We start from the raw sequence: 23,257 nt of genomic DNA, 5'->3' as shown, positions 1-23,257 counted from the left end.
AAAAAGAAAACCAAGGCATCAGCCAGATATTGTGTAAAGTATGTAAATTAAGCAGCGTTAAATAGTTTAGAGAATGTCAATAAGGTCTAAACAGTGATAGCCACAGAATCTGTTTTCTTTCTGTAGATATTCTGGTTTTCTGCAGATTTATTTTGCCCTCTAAAAATAATAGTAGACAAATTTAAGTGATGAACAAGATGTGACACCAACAGAACTGTGGGTTCTGGACACCTACAAGGAAGGTCTTATTCATTATTGTTTTCTAGTAGCTCTGTTTCATAAATCTTCTTTGCCTGAGAAAAATTGTGCCATATCCAGATAGCCTTTCACCTCTAAATAACCAGAGCTATTTGTCTTCTATCAGGTTTTTAAATAATGTAAAGATTTGGTAGTGTTGCACTGATACCATATGCCAATTGTTAACCTTAACCCAATAGTGTGAATAAATTCCGAATTCTTGCATTAGTTTATATGCCCTCTTGATGCTTCATTAACCAGATCCTTTGTTCTCTTGGTGTTAGTACTCTGGCAGCAAGAAAAGGCATGTTGAGTTTCACTGGGGGGCGGGGGATACCTTAATGGTAGAACCCTTAGGGTGGACTTCATTGATTTAATGGGGGCTCTTCACTCTGCTTTAAAGTGCATAAGGATGACAGGCTAATTGGTTTGTTTGTTTCTATATCAAGAGTGACTTTTCAATTCACATATAATTTAATGGTCCAGAATTTTCACTTAATGGTCCAGAGTTTCTGCAGTGGAGCATTTAAAAAAGAGGAACCATGAATTTATATATAATTATAATGAAGTTTATCAAGTGCATATGGTCATATATGTGCATGCACACAATTTTTATTACGTGAGGAAACATATTCTATCCAATTGTTCCATGTTGCTCCCTAATGCTAGACTTTGTGGGAAGCTGTTCACATTTGTAGAGATGCAGTCCCCGTCCTATAGAAATAAAAGGACATGCTCCCTTTGATCTTAATGGATTAGTACTGAGGTCATTAATGTGTCTTTGCAGTACATTCAGTGAGCACAGACACCCACAGTTAAGGCGGCAATTGCTGGAGAAAGAGCAAGTACCTAGAGCAGGGGTTGAGCACGCTGACCAACTGAAGCCACCGAGGAGTCTAGTTTGTCAACCATCAGTTGCCCGGAGTGAGGAAATGCATGATACCTTTCTATATAATATGCAGTGATTCAGAAATGACTCTCTAGAAACAACTGATTTCTAGGACCAGGGGGATTTCAGTCTCTGGTGTTATTAACTCATCTTGAATTGCCTTCACCTCTTTTACTGATCAGTGGCTTTGATGGGTGGTGCAGGGAATTGAAAATTGGTGCCTAATCCATGTAGATACTGGTGTAAGTTCCATGGTGCATGGCAATCAATAAAAGTTCCTTAGCATCAAGAAGAGTATGCTATTAACATCCACTTTAATGCAAAGTGAACATGATGTTAGCCTGCTCATTGAAATTATAGTAGCATCATGCTGGCAGTAAGACCCACACCCACACCCATGTGACTCATGTTGCAATTTAACACAAAATGGGAAATAGTAACATGTATTATAAACTCCCTGAAACCAAATGAAACCCTAAAAGCATTCATATGAGGGTTTGAGTTAAGGGAGAAGGTTTTACCCCCTGTCTGCACCCATTTTAATTTAATCAAGCATTCCATACATTTCTAAAACTTCTTGTGAGATATTCTAGAGAAACAAAAGGAAGTATTTCTTTGCAGCCACAAGTAATGGTGATGAATGCAAATGCAGACAGCTTTAAAATGTGATTAGTAACATTCCAAAATTTAATCACCTTTCACTTTCACATTGATTTTAAAAAGTTGAAAGAAACAGAGCTTTGGTGAAAGGTTTTAAAATCGCAGTTTTACAAGGAATTTCATGGAGGTCAATTGCATTTCATTGGATGGTCTCTGCCTATTCACGTTCACGTGGATTGCTTCTTTGTACAGCCAAATGTTCTGTACTTTCTGGAAAAGCAATCAGAACAAGTCGAACCAATGATCCATCCTTGCCAGCATCACTGACTAGCCATGACTGGATCCAGATATTTGCAAAAATTTATAACTGCACAAAGCAATAATAGCATGCTGTTGGAGACACTGTGCCCCCCTCCATCTGTTTCCTTCAGCTGAACTGTCCAGACATTGAAACAACCCTTTCTCAAAAAAGTCACTCAATGTTTCCTTTAAATTATATTTTGCTATGTCACAAAGATTTATGCTGATCACATGCTACAGTTCTGTCTTAAACTCATGAAAACAGAATTTTGCTTTACTGATGAGTAACTGTTGGTCCTTGAAAAAACAAAAACATCCTCATCCCTTAAAAAATCTTCTAAATTAAATTACAAATACCAATCAGGTGTTTAGGTGTGAATACTCAAGTGAAATCTCAAGTGAAATCCTGCTTGAATGCATAAAGCAGTTTTAGAAAGCAATGGAAATTTGTGGTATACATCATGTTGAGCAATTTTGCTTAACTTTTGCCAAATATCTCAGTAGCTTCTAGGACAACAGTTTCATGATCTTCCATATGTGTGAACATGCAGAAGCTTTTTTTTTTTGGAGGAACTTCTTCAAAATGTGGGTTATAAATTTTATAGAAAATAAAGCAGATCAATGATAAAATAAAGTAGGAGTTTATTTTGTGGTGTTTTGCACAGGTACCAGATTATTCAGGTTACAAATCCTCATGGGAATGGATGCAGTTTGAGGTGCTTATATAATTTAAAGGAAGAACGGATAGGAATGCATTTATTGAGAGTTGATTCTCAACTGTTCTAACAACTTCACATAATACTCATGGTTTGTGGAATATTTTTTGTTTGTTTGGATTTGGTAAATACTGATACCATAGCAAAGCTATACAACTCTGGAGGAGTTTTCTATTGTACTGATCTCCCAAGATCTTGAGTGTCTTTTTTTCTAAGTAAAGAGACTGGATTGCTCCTAATGACACATGAAAGGGAGAGAGAGAAATCTATACATGCACAAATGTGTAGATAGAATAGGTGGATAAGTAATTATTATGTGAAAACGTAAGATACTGCAGACATTAGAAGCAATAAATTATTCAGCATTGAAGAAAACTGTAAGTAATTGTTGTTGTTGTTTAGTCGTGTCTGACTCTTTGTGACCCCATGGACCAGAGCATGCCAGGCACTCCTGTCTTCCACTGCCTCCTGCAGTTTGGTCAAACTCATGCTAGTAGCTTTGAGAACACTGTTCAACCATCTCGTCCTCTCTCGTCCCCTTCTCCTTGTGCCCTCCATCTTTCCCAACATCCGGGTCTTTTCCAGGGAGTCTTCTCTTCTCATGAGGTGGCCAAAGTATTGGAGTCTCAGCTTCAGGATCTGTCCTTCCAGGGAGCACTCAGGGCTGATTTCCTTAAGAATGGATAGGTTTGATTTTCTTGCAGTCGAAGGGGCTCTCAAGAGTCTCCTCCAGCACCATAATTAGCCTGACGTGTATAAGTAGCAGGTATTGATGTAATCAATGCTTTCCTTCTGGGAGTAATCAAGGGTATGCAGTACCAGCACATTTCCCCCCCACATGTTAAAAATGTGGCACTTACTGTGATGGTAATCATCACTAATATATTACTGCAACAAAATGTTACAGTGTGAAGTACTTCTATTCAGAATTCCAGCTAATCAGCCAGAAGATTTTGTTTTATTGCCTCCAGTTTTCTGGGTTTTCCTCCCACCTCAGACACTTATATGACTCCTGAGCACAATTACTCTTCATTAGGCTATTTTTTGGATCCTCCTCTAGAGTGGTTTTCATAAAGTGTTTACTTCTGCAAACCTTGGGATTCCCTCAAACCTACTGATCCCACACTCATGTGCATGGATGGTGCTGTTTTGGTTGCATAAGAACTGAAACTTCCAGAAAGAATCTGCGATTAGTATATAGAATTATGGAATCTTTTACCAAATGATGTCATTGTCATGCCATGATTTCACAATTAAGAAAGGAAAATGACAAGCTATGAAAACTGAAGCTACTGTTTAAAAATCAGTTTTTGGAAGATGTTTGAAGGATAAACTTGTGTAGCTCTCATAATAGTCCAACTACCCCACCAAGTGTGTCACATTTCATGATACCAAGAATACTATTAAGAATATTATGATTTCTAATTCCTCAACTGGGCACCTGAAATGTAAAGCAGTGGTCGGCATATAAAAAGCAGCCGAGCAGTTGGTTTCAATGCATCTTGCTTGCTTAAATCATTCATATCATGACTGATAGTGTTTAACTGAAAAATTAATTGACCCTTTTTATCACAGTAAGTAGACATTTGTTGTGCACTGGTTTTTATATACTCTAGTCTACTGAAATTAATTGTTTGCCAATATTAAAAACAAAATACAAAAATAAGTGATGTGATAATGATTTGGAATACAACATGTTTTTTCACAATTGATGTTTGAATTAAACTAATGTGAGTTATCTTGGGAGAAAAGCAATGACAAACCTAGACAGCATCCTAAAAAGCAGAGACATCACCTTGCCAACAAAGGCCCGTATAGTTAAAGCTATGGTTTTCCCAGTAGTGATATATGGAAGTGAGAGCTGGACCATAAAGAAGGCTGATTGCCGAAGAATTGATGCTTTTGAATTATGGTGTTGGAGGAGACTCTTTAGAGTCCCTTCGACTGCAAGAAGATCAAACCTATCCATTCTTAAGGAAATCAGCCCTGAGTGCTCCCTGGAAGGACAGATCCTGAAGCTGAGGCTCCAATACTTTGGCCACCTCATGAGAAGAGAAGACTCCCTGGAAAAGACCCTGATGTTGGGAAAGATGGAGGGCACAAAGAGAAGGGGACTAGTTACTAGCATGAGTTTGACCAAACTGCAGGAGGCAGTGGAAGACAGGAGTGCCTGGCGTGCTCTGGTCCATGGGGTCACAAAGAGTTGGACACGACTAAACAACAGCAACAACAATGGAAGTTAGGATTGTATTCTAGGCACTCATTGGACTAAACAACTCTATATAAAGCAAGGTCGAAATACTGGTAAATGTGTAGTAAGAAAATACAGATGGTACAAATTGCTGGATGTTTTGGTTTACTCTTTGATCTCTATATGTGCACACTAAATATCTGGTATTTGTATACATAAAATGTTTTATACATTCAGATTACATATCCCAAGCCATTTTGATTTAGGCCAACATTATATTTAGTGACTAGTGAACAAATTGATTTGGCACATGTGTGAATTCTGACTGGATGCAAATGATAGTTTTATGAGCCAAGACAGGCTGCAAATGCAGTATTTTGTCACAGTGTATTTATTCTTCTTTTGTTTTAGTAACTGCCAAAATTATAGATGTTGATGGATCCTAGATCATAAAAGAAGCATCCAAATTTTTGGATTAGTACTTCATATATCAGCATCTGCAATGCATGCGGTTTCAGAATCTGTGCTCCTGGGTATAAGTGAATAAGTTGTAGAAACAGATGGTTTTTAACTGATAGGCAAAATTGGTTGGCTCTGGTGCCACCATTGTGGTTTTAACAAATCATATTTAAGCTAAATGGTGAGAGCACAACATCATTAATAATTATATTTTTCAGAAAAAAAAGATGTTTGAGTTAACAATTGTTTAGTGAGCCAAGTAAAAACTGGACCACTAGTGTTTGGGAAACAGAAAAGATGGGCTAATATTTTGTGAACTTGACTCGTGTAGAGGCTGAACACCTTTCTCTATAACTATGGAACATATAACCAAATTAAGAGATGGCAATTTCCAAGCAGTGTCGATAACATTCTCTTCAGATATATTTCTTGCCTTCCCTGAATGTGAGAGCTGTTGAGCTACAAAGAACGATGCTTTATCACAGGAACTGACATTTTAGATTTGAAGATACAGTCCTCGTCCAAACGTCGACCTGCGTTCAGTTCAGATTATGACCCCTTTATATATACCATTAAACCCCCTCCTATTCTTTCATATATTTTTATAGGCCCTGAACAAATTTAAATATTTCTCAGGAATAGCTGTTATCAGACAGTATCTTAGTTTCACTGATAATGGCCTTGTAACTCCACAAGGGCAAAGAGGTGGCAGGACCTTAGATGGCTTTGATGTGACCACTTGTTCCTAACAATATCCTGATGTGGTCTGGACTGACGAACTGCCCCTGACTCTGCCCATCTGGGATGGATAAAAATGTTTATAAAAGGCTTGTCTTGATGCCTGAAATCTTGCACTCAGTAACTGCTCAGCTTGACTAGCTGGGTGTGTTGTTTGTGCCAGGTTGGAGGTGAAGATTGGAAGGGCCTTGCAGATGAGGGTAGTGGCTTCACAGGCGATTCTGGTCCAGGAGGTACCATCGAACGTGAACTGGATTGGAGGAAGAGCTCCATTCAGGGGCTCTGCATCTCTAGACCCTGTGGTGGTGTCAGAACTGTTCCTGGAGTCAGTGCCACCAAACCCTAGAGTTTTGGAGCTCCTCCCCTTTTGTATCTGTGCTTGAAACTATGACAGTAATTCCAAATCTGGTCAAGTTGGAAAATTGCCAATACTGTGAGTGACAAAACTCCTCCTGATATTTCTGAGTGTGTGCACGACTCATTCTTGTGGGGAGAAGGCCTTGAACTGTATGTGTTTTGTGGTGTGGCCTCATGACTGCTTTTCATTCTCTTGTTATTGCTTTGTTTTACCACTTTTGGAGGAGCTACTGGTATTTAGTATCCTTAAAATTAATCACTCCTGTTCACTAAGAAATTGTTTTATTCTGTTTCCCCACAATGTCAAGTGTTTACTTCTTCATCTTGGGAGCAATGGCGAAGAGGAATCTTGTCACAGAGTCATCTTCATGTAACAGCTCTCCAAAATAGTACAGTGGGCGCTCGGCTTGCGAATGTGATCCATGCGGGATGCACGTTCGCAACCCGCAGCGGCGCATCTGCGCACACGCGGGTTGCGATTTGGTGCATCTGCGCATGCGCAAAGCATGATTTAGTACTTCTGCACATGCGCGACTGCCGAAACCCAGAAGTAACCCGTTCCGGTACTTCCAGGTTTTGGCGGTCCGCAACCCGAAAAAGCACAACTTGAAGCGTCTGTAACCCGAGGTATGACTGTACTGGGTTTTCTTTTCTTTTTGTTTTTTGGCAAGTGATTCTGTGTTCAATGATATGCCACCACCCTAGAAATCTAGTGGCTGTAGAAGGCTGGTTATGTCTTGGAGCTATTTCCTAGTCACCAGATGAACAACAAGGTATCCACATAGTGACTGCAGTAACTGCCTATATGAAAGGGCAGTGGAGGAGAGTGATTGGGATTAACAAATGAGAACTCTGATTCAAGTGTGGAAATATTCGTGGGCACCCCCAAACCAAGCTGTGGAGAACAACACTCCTAATTATGTTACAAGATTATTTGTATGTATATATCTATATAGTAATTAAATTCGTTTTCCTCCACTGTGAAAGGTATTAAAATGAGTAAACCTTGTTGTACAAAGATACTTTTTATACTTAAGAGAATGCATTCTGCTCCTTTCAAATATACATTTACACACATATAATTTCTAAGTAATCACGTGTATTTAATGCCACATTTTTGAATGTAAAAAAGTATTTAATTTTTTACTTTAAACATTAGTTAGTAAAGAACAGTAGAAAGTGTTATCCAGCACTAGGTGGCAGCCTTACTATACTTAAATAGCTTGTTATATTCACAATGTTTTGTGGACATTAGTTTATATTCTAAAATAATATTAGTATGCATTAGCAGAAATTGATTATAATCAATGAAGTTGAAATTTCCAATCAAGATCTAAAAAAAAAATGGCAGGTTTCAGAGGCAAAAAAACCCTACCACAAATAATTTGGGTGAAGTGTAAGATACGGCCTAGCAATTTCTGCTACCGGCTTTTTATTGCTAGTTTTCTTTTGGGACACCATTTGTTTAAACTAAATACCTACTGTAATTGTAAAGCTGTCATGCTTGACTTGGAGTAATGAGCTTCAGCAATTATATCTGACACTAATTGACTTTGCAGATTGAGGCTATTTTTATTACTGTTAAATGTAGTAGTGATGATCACCACAAACTGTCATTGTACTTTCAATATTTGGTAATCTAGGAATAAAAGCTGTCTAAAAATCTCCATAGTATTTAAGGATGGCTAGTGGAACAAATTGCATCTTGAATTAGAGTAGCAATATAATATGTAGAAAATAATAGATATAGCAGATGGTTTATCCACAAAATGTGATATAACATAATGATGGTGTTAGACAAAAATAACCATAGCCTTATTTAGAAATTTTTGTTCTGCAGTTTTTTCTAGTTTGCAGTTTTTTACTTCGGGGTGTCCTTAGGCTGTCATCTTGCCAGGAATGATGTGTATAGTATCAGTTTCTCACTGGAGATTCTGATACATAGTCCCATTCCCTGCTGGGAAAAGATACTTCTCTGGGGCTCTGCTGCAGCTTTTGGGCCTTGAGGCAAGGGAGATCATAACGGAGACAGGTATTTTGTGAATATTCGGTTTGAACTCTCACAAAGGCTTTACGAGAAGCACTTTGATCTGACCCCAAAGAATGCTTCTTAAATTCTTCAGCAACAACCAAACCCATTTATCATTTCTACACCCCTATTGTACAATTTTAACAACAACTACTAGTACTACTACTACTACTACTGATCTATTTCCCTCCAAGGTACCCTTCAGAATTTATATTAATGTATTTTCAAGATCTTCCCAGTGTAATTTCCCACATTCTGAATACCAATTTGTCCTTCCATTCCCCACCACAAACCAAAGCAATTTTCCCATAAATATTCATTTCTACCATATTTCTTTCAAACCCAGTTTTCATGCTCTGTTCATGTTGCTTTGTTTCACACTTTTGCATACATGAATATAATTCAAGACCTATTACTATTTAAGGAATTTCAAATAGTAGAACTAAATTAAGGTTGTTGGTGTTGGTTGACAACATTAAAACACAATATTTAAAACAGCTTACAATTACAGAAATAAGGAGGATCCTAAGAATATACATCTGTGTCAAAAGCCAGGGCAAAGAGGTGTACCTTCAGCAATCACGGGAAGCTACAAATCATTTTCTACTGATGCTATTCCTCATGGCTCTGTTGTTGTTGATGATGTCATCATTATTAATTTGTTTTATATACCGCCCTTCATCTGCAGAGAGATCCCAGAGTGGTGTATATTAAAAACATAAAATTCAAAATTTAATCTGTTGTGAACAGAGGACAGATGTATTGTAATAAATTAATTGCTGGAAGCCCTTTGGAGGATGCCCCGTGCTTCGTGCAGGTGTCCGCAGCCTGCCGCCCGGCGGGCGGGGCGCCCTGAAGCAGAGCGCCCCGCGCGCTGGACAGACATCCGCAGCGTGGGGAGCCCTGCAGGAGTTCCCTGCAGGGCTCCCCACCCTGTGGATAGCAGCCTGCTGCCCGGCGGGTGGGGCGCCCTGAAGCAGAGCGCCCCGCGCCGGACAGACATCCGCAGCGTGGCGAGCCCTGCAGGAGTTCCCCGCAGGGCTCCCCACACTGCGGATAGCAGCCTGCTGCCCGGCGCGCGCGGCACCCTGAAGCAGAGCGCCCCGCGCGCCGGACAGACATCGGCCAGCCCCACAAGCTCGGGGGACAGCGGGGAGGCGCAGCGCCGCCATCCCACTGTTCCCCAACCTGGTTTTGGGGGGAAATAAAGGGAAAAAAATTCCTTTATCCCCCCCCCCAAAAAAAAGTAGGTGCGTCCTATGGGACGGAGCGTCCTATGGGACAAAAAATACGGTACATTCTGTATGGTTGCTAACAGCACTATCATGAAAGTCACACTTCTGGAAACATAAAGGGATCTGACTAGTTTGTATTCAAATAACTTAGCAAAAATAAAAGACAACATCTGAACAGTGTACACCTTGCAAAAGAAATATATATATAGATATACAATAGTTTGATAATGACATGCATTGTTTAAAACTAGAAAGTCTCCTAAAAAAGAATTTTTAAAATGGATGAAACACATGTTACAATGTTCTTATTAAACAAGTGAGCAAAAATAGCACAAATATATTTTGTAATACTGGTCCTTTAGAAGCTTTCTTTTGGGTGATGAATGCAATCTATACAATTCAAAATTGTATTACCACTGCTGTCTTCTGTGACCTTGGGGCTGATGGAGGTTGGCATCCAGGAGCATGTGAGAGGGCTGCAGATTCCCTATCCCTGCTCTGAGTCTTAATTCTGTATGTTCATAAATATTTTTAATGACAATGCAATTTGTTAAGGAAAGGGAAGCTCTTCACAAAACAGTTATTAAATGTGTGGATGTGTTGACCTTCTCTCTATATCGTGCATTAAGACTTTATGTGCCATTTAAACAACCTGCACCCTTATGCTGAAATTGCTTGTTCAGCGTGGTACTCTGTTCTTTGCAAAGTTGAGTACTGCTAACCACACTTTTGAAAAATGGTCACTTTCGATTTAAGCAACTGCTGTAGTGGCTCACTAAGCAGGTGGAGGCTGGAGGCAGTCCTCCCACTGGTGATCTGCTGCTTCTTGGAACAGGGATGGGGTGAGGTGGCAGCAATATCAGAGGAGCTCTGGCTTGGTAATAGTGAGCGAGTGGCACCTGGAGAGCTGCTACCAACAGAGAGTTCCACTGCCTTGCCCTTGCTTTGCCTTGTCCCTCCCCATCTCAGTTAAATGCAGTGCTGCCGACACCAGCAAAATACCATTGCCCCCCCCCAAACCAACCACTGATAGTATGCAGACTAATCATGCTTTATGGAAGCTGAGTCTCCTTAGCGCTGACAGGTAGCTCAGTAAAAAGTACAGTGCAGTTCCTACCTCTGACTGCCTTTAGTTCTAGACAGACAGCTTAGAAATAGGTCTTCTCAGCAAATAGTCTCCCTGCAGAAATTCAGCATAGATCAGTGCCTGCCAGCCAGCCACTCCACCCCAACTGCGTTACAAATACAGGGCTAAAAAGGTAAAGGTAAAGGTACCCCTGCCCGTACGGGCCAGTCTTGACAGACTCTGGGGTTGTGCGCCCATCTCACTTAAGAGGCCAGGGGCCAGCGCTGTCCGGAGACACTTCCGGGTCACGTGGCCAGCGTGACATCGCTGCTCTGGCCAGAGCCAGAGCCGACACGGAAACGCCGTTTACCTTCCCGCTGGTAAGCGGTCCCTATTTATCTACTTGCACCCGGAGGTGCTTTCGAACTGCTAGGTTGGCAGGCGAAATACAGGGCTACTTATACTCTAATTTGTGCTGAGTGACTGGCAGCTCCTTCTGACTTATACCTCATATGAGCTCATCTAGGCACAGACAATAACCCTTAATAGTCATGATCAGTGCTTGTGATACTCACTGGTTCACAGTACTGGCATCTCCCTGCCCAGAGATGCTCATCTGCATGGGGAGCCGCTGCATGAACAAAGTCCCACCAGAGTCTGGCCACCACCTACTGGGACTGGCTGAAGCACACGAGTCCTGCTCCCCGAGGAGCATGAGAGTGGGAAGCGCAGTTTGTGACGAGCTTACTTCACCGTGTACTGTGCTCTGCTGCTGGCCCATGGCAGCCTGGTTACCACACTGGCAGCGCTCGTGATGGTTGGGGTAGAGCGGGCATAGAAGCCGCCAATGAGTACTGGCAACTTTTTTTCCTAGAAAAAAGGAACTGGCCATGACCTGCTTTTTCTTTGCAAGCAAACATAAACTACCGTAATTTTCGCTCCATAACACACAGTTTTTTCCTCCTAGAAAGTAAGGGGAAATGTTTTTGCGTGTTATGGAGCGAATGCCTACGGATGGCGGGGGAATCTGCTGCAGTCGTGAGCAGTCCGTGGCTTCCTTTGAAACAGCAAAGCGGGTGTAAGCGAGCCGAGCCGGGGAGGAGGGAGAAAAGCAGAGCGGGAGAGGAGAGGAGACGCTTACACGAGTGTAAGCGGCTCCTGTCTGGTCGGCTGTTTTAAAACAACCCCGTGCTCTATGTCCCTCTCTCCTCCCCACTGAGCTCGCTAAGTAGCAGCAAAGCTTTTCAGCCAGCCAAACTGGGGAGGAGGGAGAGAAGCAGAGCAGGGTTGGCTGCTTTAAAACAACCCCGTGCTTTCTGTCCCTGCCTGCAGTTTTTTGCTGTCCGATTTTGGATTAGCCACTATAGGGGCTGTGTGTGTGTGCTTGAGCTATCGTTCTCCTCCTCCTGCTTCCCGTTCACTCTCCCAGTGCCCCTGCGCTTTCCTGCGACTTTAGGATTGATACTCTGCGTGTCTGTGTGTGTGAGGCATCGTTCTCCTTCTCTTGCTTTCCGTTCACTCACCCAGCGCCCCTGCGCTCTCCTGCTACTTTAGGATAGATACTCTGCGTGTCTGTGTGTGTGAGGCATTGTTCTCCTCCTCTTGCTTTCCGTTCACTCTGCCAGTGCCCCTGCGCTCTCCTGCGACTTTAGGATTGATACTCTGTGTGTCTGTGTGTGTGTGAGGCATCGTTCTGCTTCTCTTGCTTCCCGTTCACTCCCCCAGCGCCCCTGCGACTTCCAGCGCCCCTGCGACTTTAGGGCAACTTTCGCATGGATCCACATGGATCCTCAGGATTTTTGCATTAGGCTACCCCAAACTCACCATCAGATCACATGTCTGTGGCCACAGCATGAACCACAAAAATCATGCATCCACTGTTTCGTTTAGAATATTTTTTTCTTGTTTTCCTCCTCTAAAAACTACGTGCGTGTTATGGTGTGGTGCATGATATAGAGTGAAAAATACGGTAACATACTCCCCAGGATTTGGAGATACTAGCTCTGGTGCAAATGGACAGCTCAGGCTCAGCCCAGCTCACCCAAAGGAGTTCCCATTTGCTTGTCCATTCTAAAGAAACATCTTACTTGCCATGCTGAAGTCATTCCTTTCTCTCTTCTTTATAATAGTTGCCCAGGAGACATGTCACTTGTGGGATCAGTACCATAGCATGCGTAGTCATGCCTTGCACTTGCTGTGTCACTGATCCTTGCCTCGCTTCTGTACTATACAGATTTGAGCATTAAAGTTATTGGCAGAGAATATAGTCTGAGTCCTTCATCCAGATTGAGAGACAGGACATTGAAGAGGTTAAAAAATATGCACTAGTTGAATGCCTCCCACATCAAGTATACTGCTCCATTCAGGCTATTGTAGTTGATTAGAAGAGCCATATATACCAAATTCCACTTGTTGAATGGAAAAAGTGACTTTCATGTGTTGGCAGTAGTTGGATTAATAGTTTACTGCATTAACATTGCCTCTCTGGAGGTTTAGGTTTTCCCTCAGTATGTTGTTTTCCTGAGCATTCATGGGCTACAGCCAAACATTTTAAGAGGCCAAATGTTAAGGCATATCTTATATGGATTTGACTAGAACAATGTCCGTATTCCCTACAGGATACAAAAACAAAATACTCGTTAACCTGCACTAGAGTCATTTACGCTCACTAGAAAGTGAATTGCTCCTTAATTGAGCAGCTTTACTGAAATTAAATGGTTGTTTACACATTTTTCTTACTTTTATTTCCTTACTTAAATAGTGGTTTTTCTTTAGTTCTTGAGATATAGTTTTACAGTGCTCATTGCAGACATGTGGAGCTGATTCGGACAACTCTTGCTTATCCAGATGAATGCTCCAGTTTTGAAGTACTTCTGTGCATGTGTTAACTTTTCTTCAGAGAAATAACCACTAATGTCTCTTCTATTTGTAGCAAAATGTTCAAATTATTTATATGCACTGCTTGCTTGAGAATGGCCCTGACCTTTTGTAGACCTTAATGAGTCCATAGTGGGTGTAAAAAAATTCTGCTCTGACTTAGTGCAGTATTTATACTGAGTTTGAAGTCATGTAATTGACTATACAAGATGTGATAGAAAAGAAAACATGCATACACACACATGCTTTGCAATGGTGTCGTAGACTGGCTGGAGGCAGAGGAGTGGTGGGAGGCACTAACTGGGGAACTCCTAAGGGAAGAAGGCTCAGAGTCAGGGGATTGATGGTGGGATGACAATGAGTGATCAGAGGAAGATAAGGGGCACACATAAACATAATAATTCAGAAAAAATATTTTTTTTCAAAATTGATACCCGGTAAATTAGCAATTATTTAAAATATCACTAGAAATTAAAATATTAATACAATAAAAGTCAATGTATACTTCAACTTCTGCTCCTCATTAAACTTTGTCTCATACTTAAGAAGGAAATCTGTATTGAATGTGAGACATTTAACAGCTAGCTCTAAGAAAATCCATTATAATTAACACTGTGGGGTTTTGTTTTTTGTTTTTTTATTACTACTATTGAAAAACATACTGTGAATTACGCATGTATAAGAACGAAAAGATTTGAAAGTAAAGATGAATCTGGATAATTTGACTCAAGTACTACATTAAGTATATATTTCAAGCTGCAGAACAATATAATACAGATCTGTAGCCAAAAGAGAAGTGTCTTATCTACAGTTTTTTCACCATGCACATTGGCACATTGGCATTATGAATTTTTTTGCGTTTACATATGATTACATTGTATAAACCATATGCTGTTCAAATATGGGAGGACCTCTGAAATATTTGCATTTCAAGCACTTGAATACCCCAAGATCCACCTGTCAATAAAACCATTGGTACTTCCCCTCCCTTTCTCCCCTCCCTCCCTGAGTCAAGATGTCATTCCACCACTAATGTGCTGTTCTATTCACAAGAACCCCTTTTATATTAATTGGGGTAAAGTGCTGATATATGTTATCTGTTGCCATGGTTGTGCTTTCTTTTTTATTCCCTTTATGTAATTAGGTTGACCACTTGGGGAACAAATAAATTAAGTCACAAAGCATGCTAGAAAATTAGCTGTATGTTGTTCTTTGCTGGAATTCTGTTGTCTTGACCACAGGTAATGTGGCTCAGGGCTCATCCACAATTCTACTAGTGTATACAGTGGTACCTTGGGTTACATATGCTTCGGGTTACATACGATTCAGGTTACAGACTCCACTAACCCAGAAATAGTACCTCGGGTTAAGAACTTTGCTTCAGGATGAGAACAGAAATTGCGTGGCGGCAGCGGGAAGCCCCATTAGCTAAAGTGGTACCTCAGGTTAAGAACAGTTTCAGGTTAAGAACGGACCTCCAGAATGAATTAAGTACGTAACCAGAGGTACCACTGTACTAACAAAGACTGAGTGGTTCCTGATAACAAAACCTATATTAGTTGCCCTGTGTTGTGGCCCTTTTACCTACTCCAGTGATGCACCCTTGATACTGTTGCTTAAGCTGTTTTAACATGGATGCCACTGAGATGATAGGAACATGATGTCTGGCTGCTTTAAAGTCATCAGCCTTTCTGCTCTCCTAATGCTAAACATCTCACTTTAATTTGGTCACAATCAATACAGACTTCTTTCCTAATTAAAGTAATTTGTTTTTGTGAATCCGTCTTATGTAAACTCAAACAGGCTCTTGAATAGTCTGTGTTTTGAATGCAAAGGTTATGGATATATAATCTGTACCTTTGATTAAATGTTTGTGATAGAATTAAAAGTCTTTGTGCAGGCATGTTTGCTAACAGAAGAATTTTGGTAATAAACTGAACCTTCTGTTAACATACCAAGGTAAACATGTGTTGTTACATGGATCTTGCTTATTTTGCATTAAAAAAATAGCAATGTGATATGCTGCTTGTTCAGGTTCATCTTAATTTTTAAAAACATCTTAATTTTTAAAAACATCACAGACACCTGTAATATGGAATATCATTGAAACATAACCTCTTGGAGAAGTTATCCCATACTGAAACTTAGGAGCAAAAATGATAAAACTGCAGATAACCTCATAAATGTTGTGGCTGGGTATGGAAATCTAAAATTTCACTCCCAGCTGAGCTGCTCTCTTTTTCTTTGGTATTTATGTTAAATTAATGTAGCACTCCTGTGGCTGACATTAGTAATTGGATATAGCTGAAGGAAATCTAACAGGAAAATGGCACCCATTCTTCTTAAATTAAGGCATCAATTTTGCTAATACTGGTGACACATACTCTGACTGATGCTGGTGGAAGAAGTTAGGATTGCTACTAAATTTCCTATGTCGGTGGATCTCCAAATTTCACCATTGAAGTAAAGGTATTTTGATGACATAATGGCGTAGCAATGACATTAATGACATAATGTTAAGTCAGTGTTAAGTGGAATTGGGGCATGACAGGAATGCAGAAGAATATGCTCACTGAGGGCTCAATTCCATGCTCAAGATCAGCATAACATTAGTTATGGGGGGGGGTGAAGAGTGGTGTATGTTTAAAGCACCAATAGAAATGTGATTTGTGGGTGTTCTCTGTCAAATCATTGACATTCAGATGTACTTTAACCTTTCTGTTAAGGGTTTCTACATGTATGCCTCCTGACTAGTGAGCTGTAGAATTGTGGTTGGGGAGACACTATGTGCTCTTGCATTTTATGTGGGATAGGTTCTGTGTTATCATCTTGATATTTCTGCTGTTGCTGTGGGTCGGTACTTCCTATGCATGGGTAATGGGGGAATGACTGATTTCTTCTCGCAGTTACAATAGTTTACTCTAAAGAACATTTTGTCAACATGGGATGATAGCTACTCAAGTGGTTTGTGGCAAGTCTTTTTCTCCTGATAATTGTCACTGTCCTAGAAGTTCAAGAACATGTTTTGGGGATAATGACATCAAAGACAAATTAGGACTCCTGCCAGGACTGTTATCCAAGAATGATAACAGTTGAAATGCAAAACTATATTAGAAAAGATATGACCATGATTAGAATTCATGGACCTTTGTGCTGTGTGACTCAGATATATTGCATAGTACAGCTTTACAGGAATATTTAAATTTTTCAAATAGAATTCATGGTAAAAATCTGGCAATATTTTACTCTGACCCATAGTACTGTTGCATTCCACTTGCTTCTTTCCATGCTGTGGCTTGAGATAGAAGGACTGAGCAGACCAATGCAATACCACAGAAAGGTGAAAAGATTTGTAGGTCAATTCCATGATCTCCCAATCATACAGTATTAATTGAGCAGTGCTTCTCAAATTTTGTGGTTTCTTGAACCACTTAAAAATTGCAGGGGGACAGGTCTCAGTGGACCACTTAACAACACCCCCCCCCCGCACTCTCATCAATATAAAAAAACCCTCCAGCAACATTACAAATACCACTGGAAAGGACCCTTTTAACTGATAAACTTTTAGGGGAAAATTAGCAGACTGGTTCAGTGCCACATTATGAAAATCATGGGCTGTAGTCCAGGGACTTGTTAGTCTGTTGGAACATCAGTCTCTGGTCAAAATGGATTATTTCCATTATAAAAGCACAAACAAATCAAGTGAAGAACCATGTACAATATTCATGACTAAATAAACAAACAAATTGTCCAGTAGCACCTTAGAAACCAACTAAGTTTGTTCTGGTTATAAGCTTTCGTGTGCATTCACACTTCTTCAGATATATCTGAATATAAGACAATCTCATCTGCTAATTTCTAAATGTTTTGTCCACAGACAGCTTACTGATTGACTATCAGTTTACCTTCAGCTTATTACAAGAAGATGATCGCCATCACACTGCCATAAACTTCATTGCAAATCCTGAACAGGTGAGCTAATATAAGTAACTGCCTCTAATATGATTATTTAGTGATCATAGACTAGGTATCCATTATATCTGGTGGTTTTCTAAATCTGTTTGTAGGAACTAAAAGGTAGTAAGAAGGGATGAAATAAACAACTTTCAGTTCAGGGAAAACAAGTGGTTTCTTCAGGTTTTGAATAATAACTGAACTCAGATTTTGAAGTAAAATATATATCCTCATCCATTAGGACTCAAATCAATTTCCATTCCACACATATGTAAATTAAGTTGTCTCACTCCTGCAGATGCCCAAATGTTTCCTAATGCTCTCATACTGGTTGCTGGCTAGCTTCAGTCTTTCTGCAGTGGAGCATATCACAGTGCCTCCTCACTTGTATGCGGATGAATAGCTGCTTGTCACTGCAATTAATCCCTTGTTAAGGCTGCAATCCTTGCCCCACCTACTTGGGAGTAAGCCCTATTGAATTCAGTAGGACTAATGTCTTAGTAGACGTGGTTAGGATAGTACTGTAAGGTGTGAAACATATTTATTTTTTCTTGGACAAGGCAGTGGATAGGGCAGATGTTTATAGAAGTTAAATAAAGTGTGTGTGTTTGTGTGTGTTCATTCCATATTTAAAGTGTTGCTGTTTTAAAAGCCAGGATACCCATATATACACTTCTCAAGACCTGAAGTTCATTTTCAGAGTTCCTTCTCCAGGTATCTCTACCAGTGAAGTGAGGTGGTAGCCATTAGGGAGAGGGCTTCTCACTGATGGAAATGCTAACCTGGTGCTTACACTGTAGACTTTTTGGGAGCTGGTGTAGACTATATGTCCCAGATTTTTCAGTTTTAGAAACAAGTTTTTTGCTTTTTAGACCTTGGAAACTACTGTTTTTACTGTTGTTGGTTTTATCCTGCTTATATTCTGATACTCATTTTTATGCTCAAGCTGTATTCTTATTTTGACTATTTTCTGTGTACTGCAGATAAATGTTTGTTAATGGGCAGTATAAAAATATTGTTAATAACTACATGATAAATTTAAAAACCTTTAACTATGCAATGACACTAACTCTATGCAGAGTTAATGTAAAATTATTCCTTATGCTTTAGCAGATCTGAGAAGTGCAATAATTCTGCTCTGAAAACACTCATCAGCAACACATTAACTTGAAACATATCTTGTGTGGTTGTGAGATGGGAACGCTGCAGTTCGTAGCATTTTTCCTAATAATATCACATACTTTACAAATATAGTAGCAATTTAGATGCCTTTTTGTAGAGCTATTGACATTGATGGCTGAGCTTTTATTTCTCAGGAGCATGCAATTTGAAGAGGTGCTCCACACCTTAATTCTGAATTAACCAAATTACCGTGCAATCCTATGCATATCTGCTTAGAAGTAAGCTCATTGACTTCAGTTGGACTTACTCCCAGGTAAGTGTGTATAGGATTGCAACCTTCTTCTACGGTGTGAATCTGAAATCTTGCTTGAGAAAACAACTAATTTGGACTTTACTATAGCTAAAAAATATAGGAAAACATTTGGGTCCATGTTAATTTTATTGAATCTTATAAATAAAATTTCAAGTTGGATTTTATATTATCATGTGAAATGGATAGATTGTTAGTCTTATATTCTCTTGGATATATTCCTTTTCAGTTAAACATTCCTGAGTTTATTAGCTAATATCCTGATGTAATCAGCCATTTCCTACAACCCTACAGCTTCACTAGCAAGGGCAGGGAAGGTACTACTACTCCTTTCTTCTGTTATTGATGATAAGCAGCCTACTTTCTCTAGAACAGACTTCCTCAAACTCGGCCCGCCATATGTTTTTGGCCTACAACTCCCTTGATCCCTAGCTAGCAGGACCAGTGGTCAGGGATGCTGGGAATTGTAGTCTCAAAACATCTGGAAGGCCGAGTTTGAGGAAGCCTGCTCTAGAAGAACAGCTTTTTTGGTGGCTGTGGGGAATTGTCCATTAGCAAATCAATGGGAAGCCCCTTGAAATCAGTAGTGATTGCACTCCAGAAACTACCGTATTTACTCAAATCTAATGCTCTATTTTTTTGGCCAAATTATGTTATGAATATTAAGATGCGCCTTAGATTTGATAGAACATTTACATTCACCGGCAAATACTTTTTTTTTGGTTTCAAGGTTCCGAAAATTGAGGTGTGCATTAGAGTCGATGGTGCATTAGACTCTAGTAAATATGGTAACATGCACAAAGAGCTTCCGTTATTAGCTATGGCAGTTTTGCAAGTTCATGGAGGCCTTCACTGTCATCAGCTGTAGAGGACGAAGGCCTTGTAGCATGTGAAAAACTACGTCAGTGGAGCATGCCCAGTGTGTTTAAGATCAGGGCATATGTTTGAACACCTGTAGTTGAAATAAGGTCATTGCTTGTTTAAGCAATAGTCTTATGTAATTTTCATATTTTCTTTTTAATTTTTTTAGTCAAACAAAAATTTGGACATATCAATTAATGCATCAAACAACTTCAACCTGAATATCACTTGGTCAATTGGCTCTACAGGTAAGAAAGCCCATAATGTATTTCTACTTCCATATTCCCTCAAGTACTTATCATCTAACTATATTTACATGATTGCCTTTTTGTTTCTTATTAGTAAAGCTTAATAAAATGTATTCTTTTTCCATTCTCATTATGCCATTATTAATGATATTACTTAAAACTCAGATAATTTGCAATCTGAATAAAGGTTCATTAACATGTTAACTTTCTTCCCTATTCAATTAAAATTACTTGGGTAGCAAAACCTTGTATGCTCTTTAAATTTTTAGAATGGCAGTGTTATGAATGCAGTGATTTTAATTAAGATAAATTACTTTCTTAACTACTGCAGAGACTGAGATTTTAATTTATTTGTTTCAGTGTTCAAGCCTGGAATTTAATTATTAACCTTAACGTTGATATCAAACAATAAAATCCTTCTGTGTGTGCTGATAAAAGAACCTGCTTATCTTTTTTTTCAAACTTTTGAACCCAATTTCTCCATTGGCTTTAATAAAAAGCTTTGTTTAGAAAGTTTCTTTGAATTGGTTCTGTTGACTTTCTGAAAATATATCCAAGGAGAGCACCATTGATTGCATTTTTAATTAATTATGCAGAATGGTTAAGAACAGGAGGCACTTCACACTTTATGTGACAGATCTGTTTCTCCAGGTGTCAATTATGGTTTTACCTGTGGAACACTGCAACATTTGAAAGGGAGATGCGCATTTGTGAACATATGGTGTACACACACTGATGAATTGCAGCCAGGTGTAGCTCCACATTGTGTATCCACTGTATATCTCTGTATTTTGCAGACCTGCACTCCCTGTTCTTCTGAGATCTGTGCTAGCATTGCAGATTGTGTGTCATACCTAGGTGCACTACCACAAACTGCTGAATAGGAAGAACTTGATGTTAATAGTTCAAGGGGCTAATAGGGAGGCAAGGGATGGTGCCATGGGCAGTCAAACTGTACCGTTCCCTAAAGAAATTTTTATGATTTTCAGTAAAATGAGACAAAGTTTCATTACTGCATAAAACTAGCACTAAGAGACCTGTCATTGCATCCTTGTCCTTCAGTTAGTCCGTGTGTGTGTGTGTGTGTGTGTGTGTTTGTGTGTCTGTTTAAACATGTAAAAAATACAGTGACACAAATCCTCTTCGGGTATTCATCCTGCAAATGCAAGGGTGAAAATTTGCAGCAGGCTGGGGCACAGCTGTAGGTCCGACCTCTGTTACAAGAGCAGCTTTCAAGCACATTTACCTTATGTACTTAAGAAGCCTCCTCATAATCAGGCATTGTTCCTAACTGTAAGGAGGCTTGCAAATATGCTTACAAGACCCTTTCAGACCTTTGCACTAAATAAGTGCAGTTTTGGGGTTGCACTGCACATAGAGACATTGGGAGTTGTGCTGCAGCACATATTCACATCCCTCTACACACTGTTAAGTAAACTGAGGGATGATTTACTATGCAAACATTTACTGGTGAAGCAGAATATGGGACTCCCACTCCAGATTTTAAAAGTGTACATTGTTGAATCTTAGTTCTGTTTAGTGTGGAACTAGATGCATGGTAAAAATGGAATTTTCATTCTCATGATTACTTCCAGCAATGAAAGTAAGTGTGGGTGGTCACTTGAAGGGAGAAGCAGCATGGGAAGGGGAGCTTAATACATTCATTCACCCATTTCCCACTGAAATCCTTTGTTCCAGCTTCTTTCTCCCCAGTACTTTCCCCTCCACGAGTCTGGAGAATACTTCCAGAAGCAAAATGACAAATGCCCCCCCTGCTGTTCTTCCTGAAGCCTCCACCCCACACTGTACTCTGCATATTAGAGGCAGTCTCTTGTTTGCTATCAAATGTGTGTTTCCCAATTAATAATACTTTCTTTGAGGTGTAGTTTCTTTTACTTTTACTTCATTGTTGCTTGAAATCCCCTACTGGGGGGGGGTCTTTTGTTTCTTTTTGCCAGCTCAGCAATTTACAGATCAAACAGAATTGCTGAAGATTCTCATGTCTTACAAATGGAATAAGTTGAATATGAGATATCCTAAGAATAGTTGAGATACTAAAGTAATATTTCACAACCAAGACAAATACATTTTTTACACACTTGAATAACTTATTCAATTTTAGTGTAACTTGAGGAAACTGTATTAGCTGTGTGGTGAAATGGGATAAAGTTGATATAACTTTCAAATCCATTATATGTTTCATTAATCATTCATAATATCTGAACAATTATTCATAATCTTTGCTAGTATATAAAGGATATATGTATAAATGTTTGTTTTATATTACTCATGCCATTTTTGAAAATGTATAGAAGTCACTTATAGAGATGTTATACTTTAGAGATCTTTTCCCATAATATTCCATCATAATTTTAAAGATGAATCCAGTGTGCTGTCTTGATCATATGAACTGTGTGCTTGATTCAAGCAGCAAAGTATGCAGAAAGGAACTCTGTCCAGCACAATTCAGTGTTCTTTTCTCCTGAATATTCATCCAAGGCTGAATGTGCATTTTCTGAAACTGTTTCTCCTTCCTTGGACTAGGTGGAATTAAGCAGCTTTGAGGAATTTAAATTTGTTTCCGTCTACAGTTTTGTTATAGTAATGGATATCTAGATACCTGTTAGTTTTATTGTTGTGCCCCACCATGTGTGTCCTTGAGATGGAATGGACTACAAGCTAATTATTTTTTTTAATGGGCTTGCTTTTCATTATTTTTATGTACTCTCATAGCTGGAACGATATCAGGAGAAGAGATTCCTGTAGTTTCAAGGGCTAATATAAAGGAATACAGAGATAGTTTTTCCTGTGAAAAATTCAACTTTCGGAGCAACCCAAACATCACTTTCTATGTATATGTCAGCAACTTTTCATGGCCAATCAAAATACAGGTTAGTATAAATAACAACTATGATACTTCTGTTATATTAAATTAACATTTTCCTCTGATCTGACCACCAGAAATGCAAAACTGGCTGTATTGTCTATGGAGGAAGGCCCTGTCATTGTGAATGCCTTGTGGTGTTTCCTTTAGTGTTAAATCTGTGTGGTTCATATTTTTTTAATGC

General features: G+C 39.5%; 1 protein-coding gene across 3 annotated transcripts in view; it reads left to right on the top strand.

Moving 5' to 3' along the window:
* Positions 1-23,257, top strand: part of ATRNL1 (attractin like 1) — a 512,979-nt gene that overhangs the window by 198,568 nt on the left and 291,154 nt on the right. For all 3 annotated transcript variants that reach the window (XM_079976622.1, XM_079976621.1, XM_079976623.1), the window contains exons 22-24: positions 17,572-17,666; positions 20,111-20,189; positions 22,923-23,080. In XM_079976622.1, the coding sequence (XP_079832748.1) occupies positions 17,572-17,666; positions 20,111-20,189; positions 22,923-23,080 (332 nt within the window). The remainder of the gene's footprint in view (positions 1-17,571; positions 17,667-20,110; positions 20,190-22,922; positions 23,081-23,257) is intronic.

The sequence above is a fragment of the Podarcis cretensis genome, assembly GCF_951804945.1.
Source record: "Podarcis cretensis genome assembly, chromosome: 5".
Taxonomy (NCBI): domain Eukaryota; kingdom Metazoa; phylum Chordata; class Lepidosauria; order Squamata; family Lacertidae; genus Podarcis; species Podarcis cretensis.
This window is presented reverse-complemented; position numbering and strand designations above follow the sequence as displayed.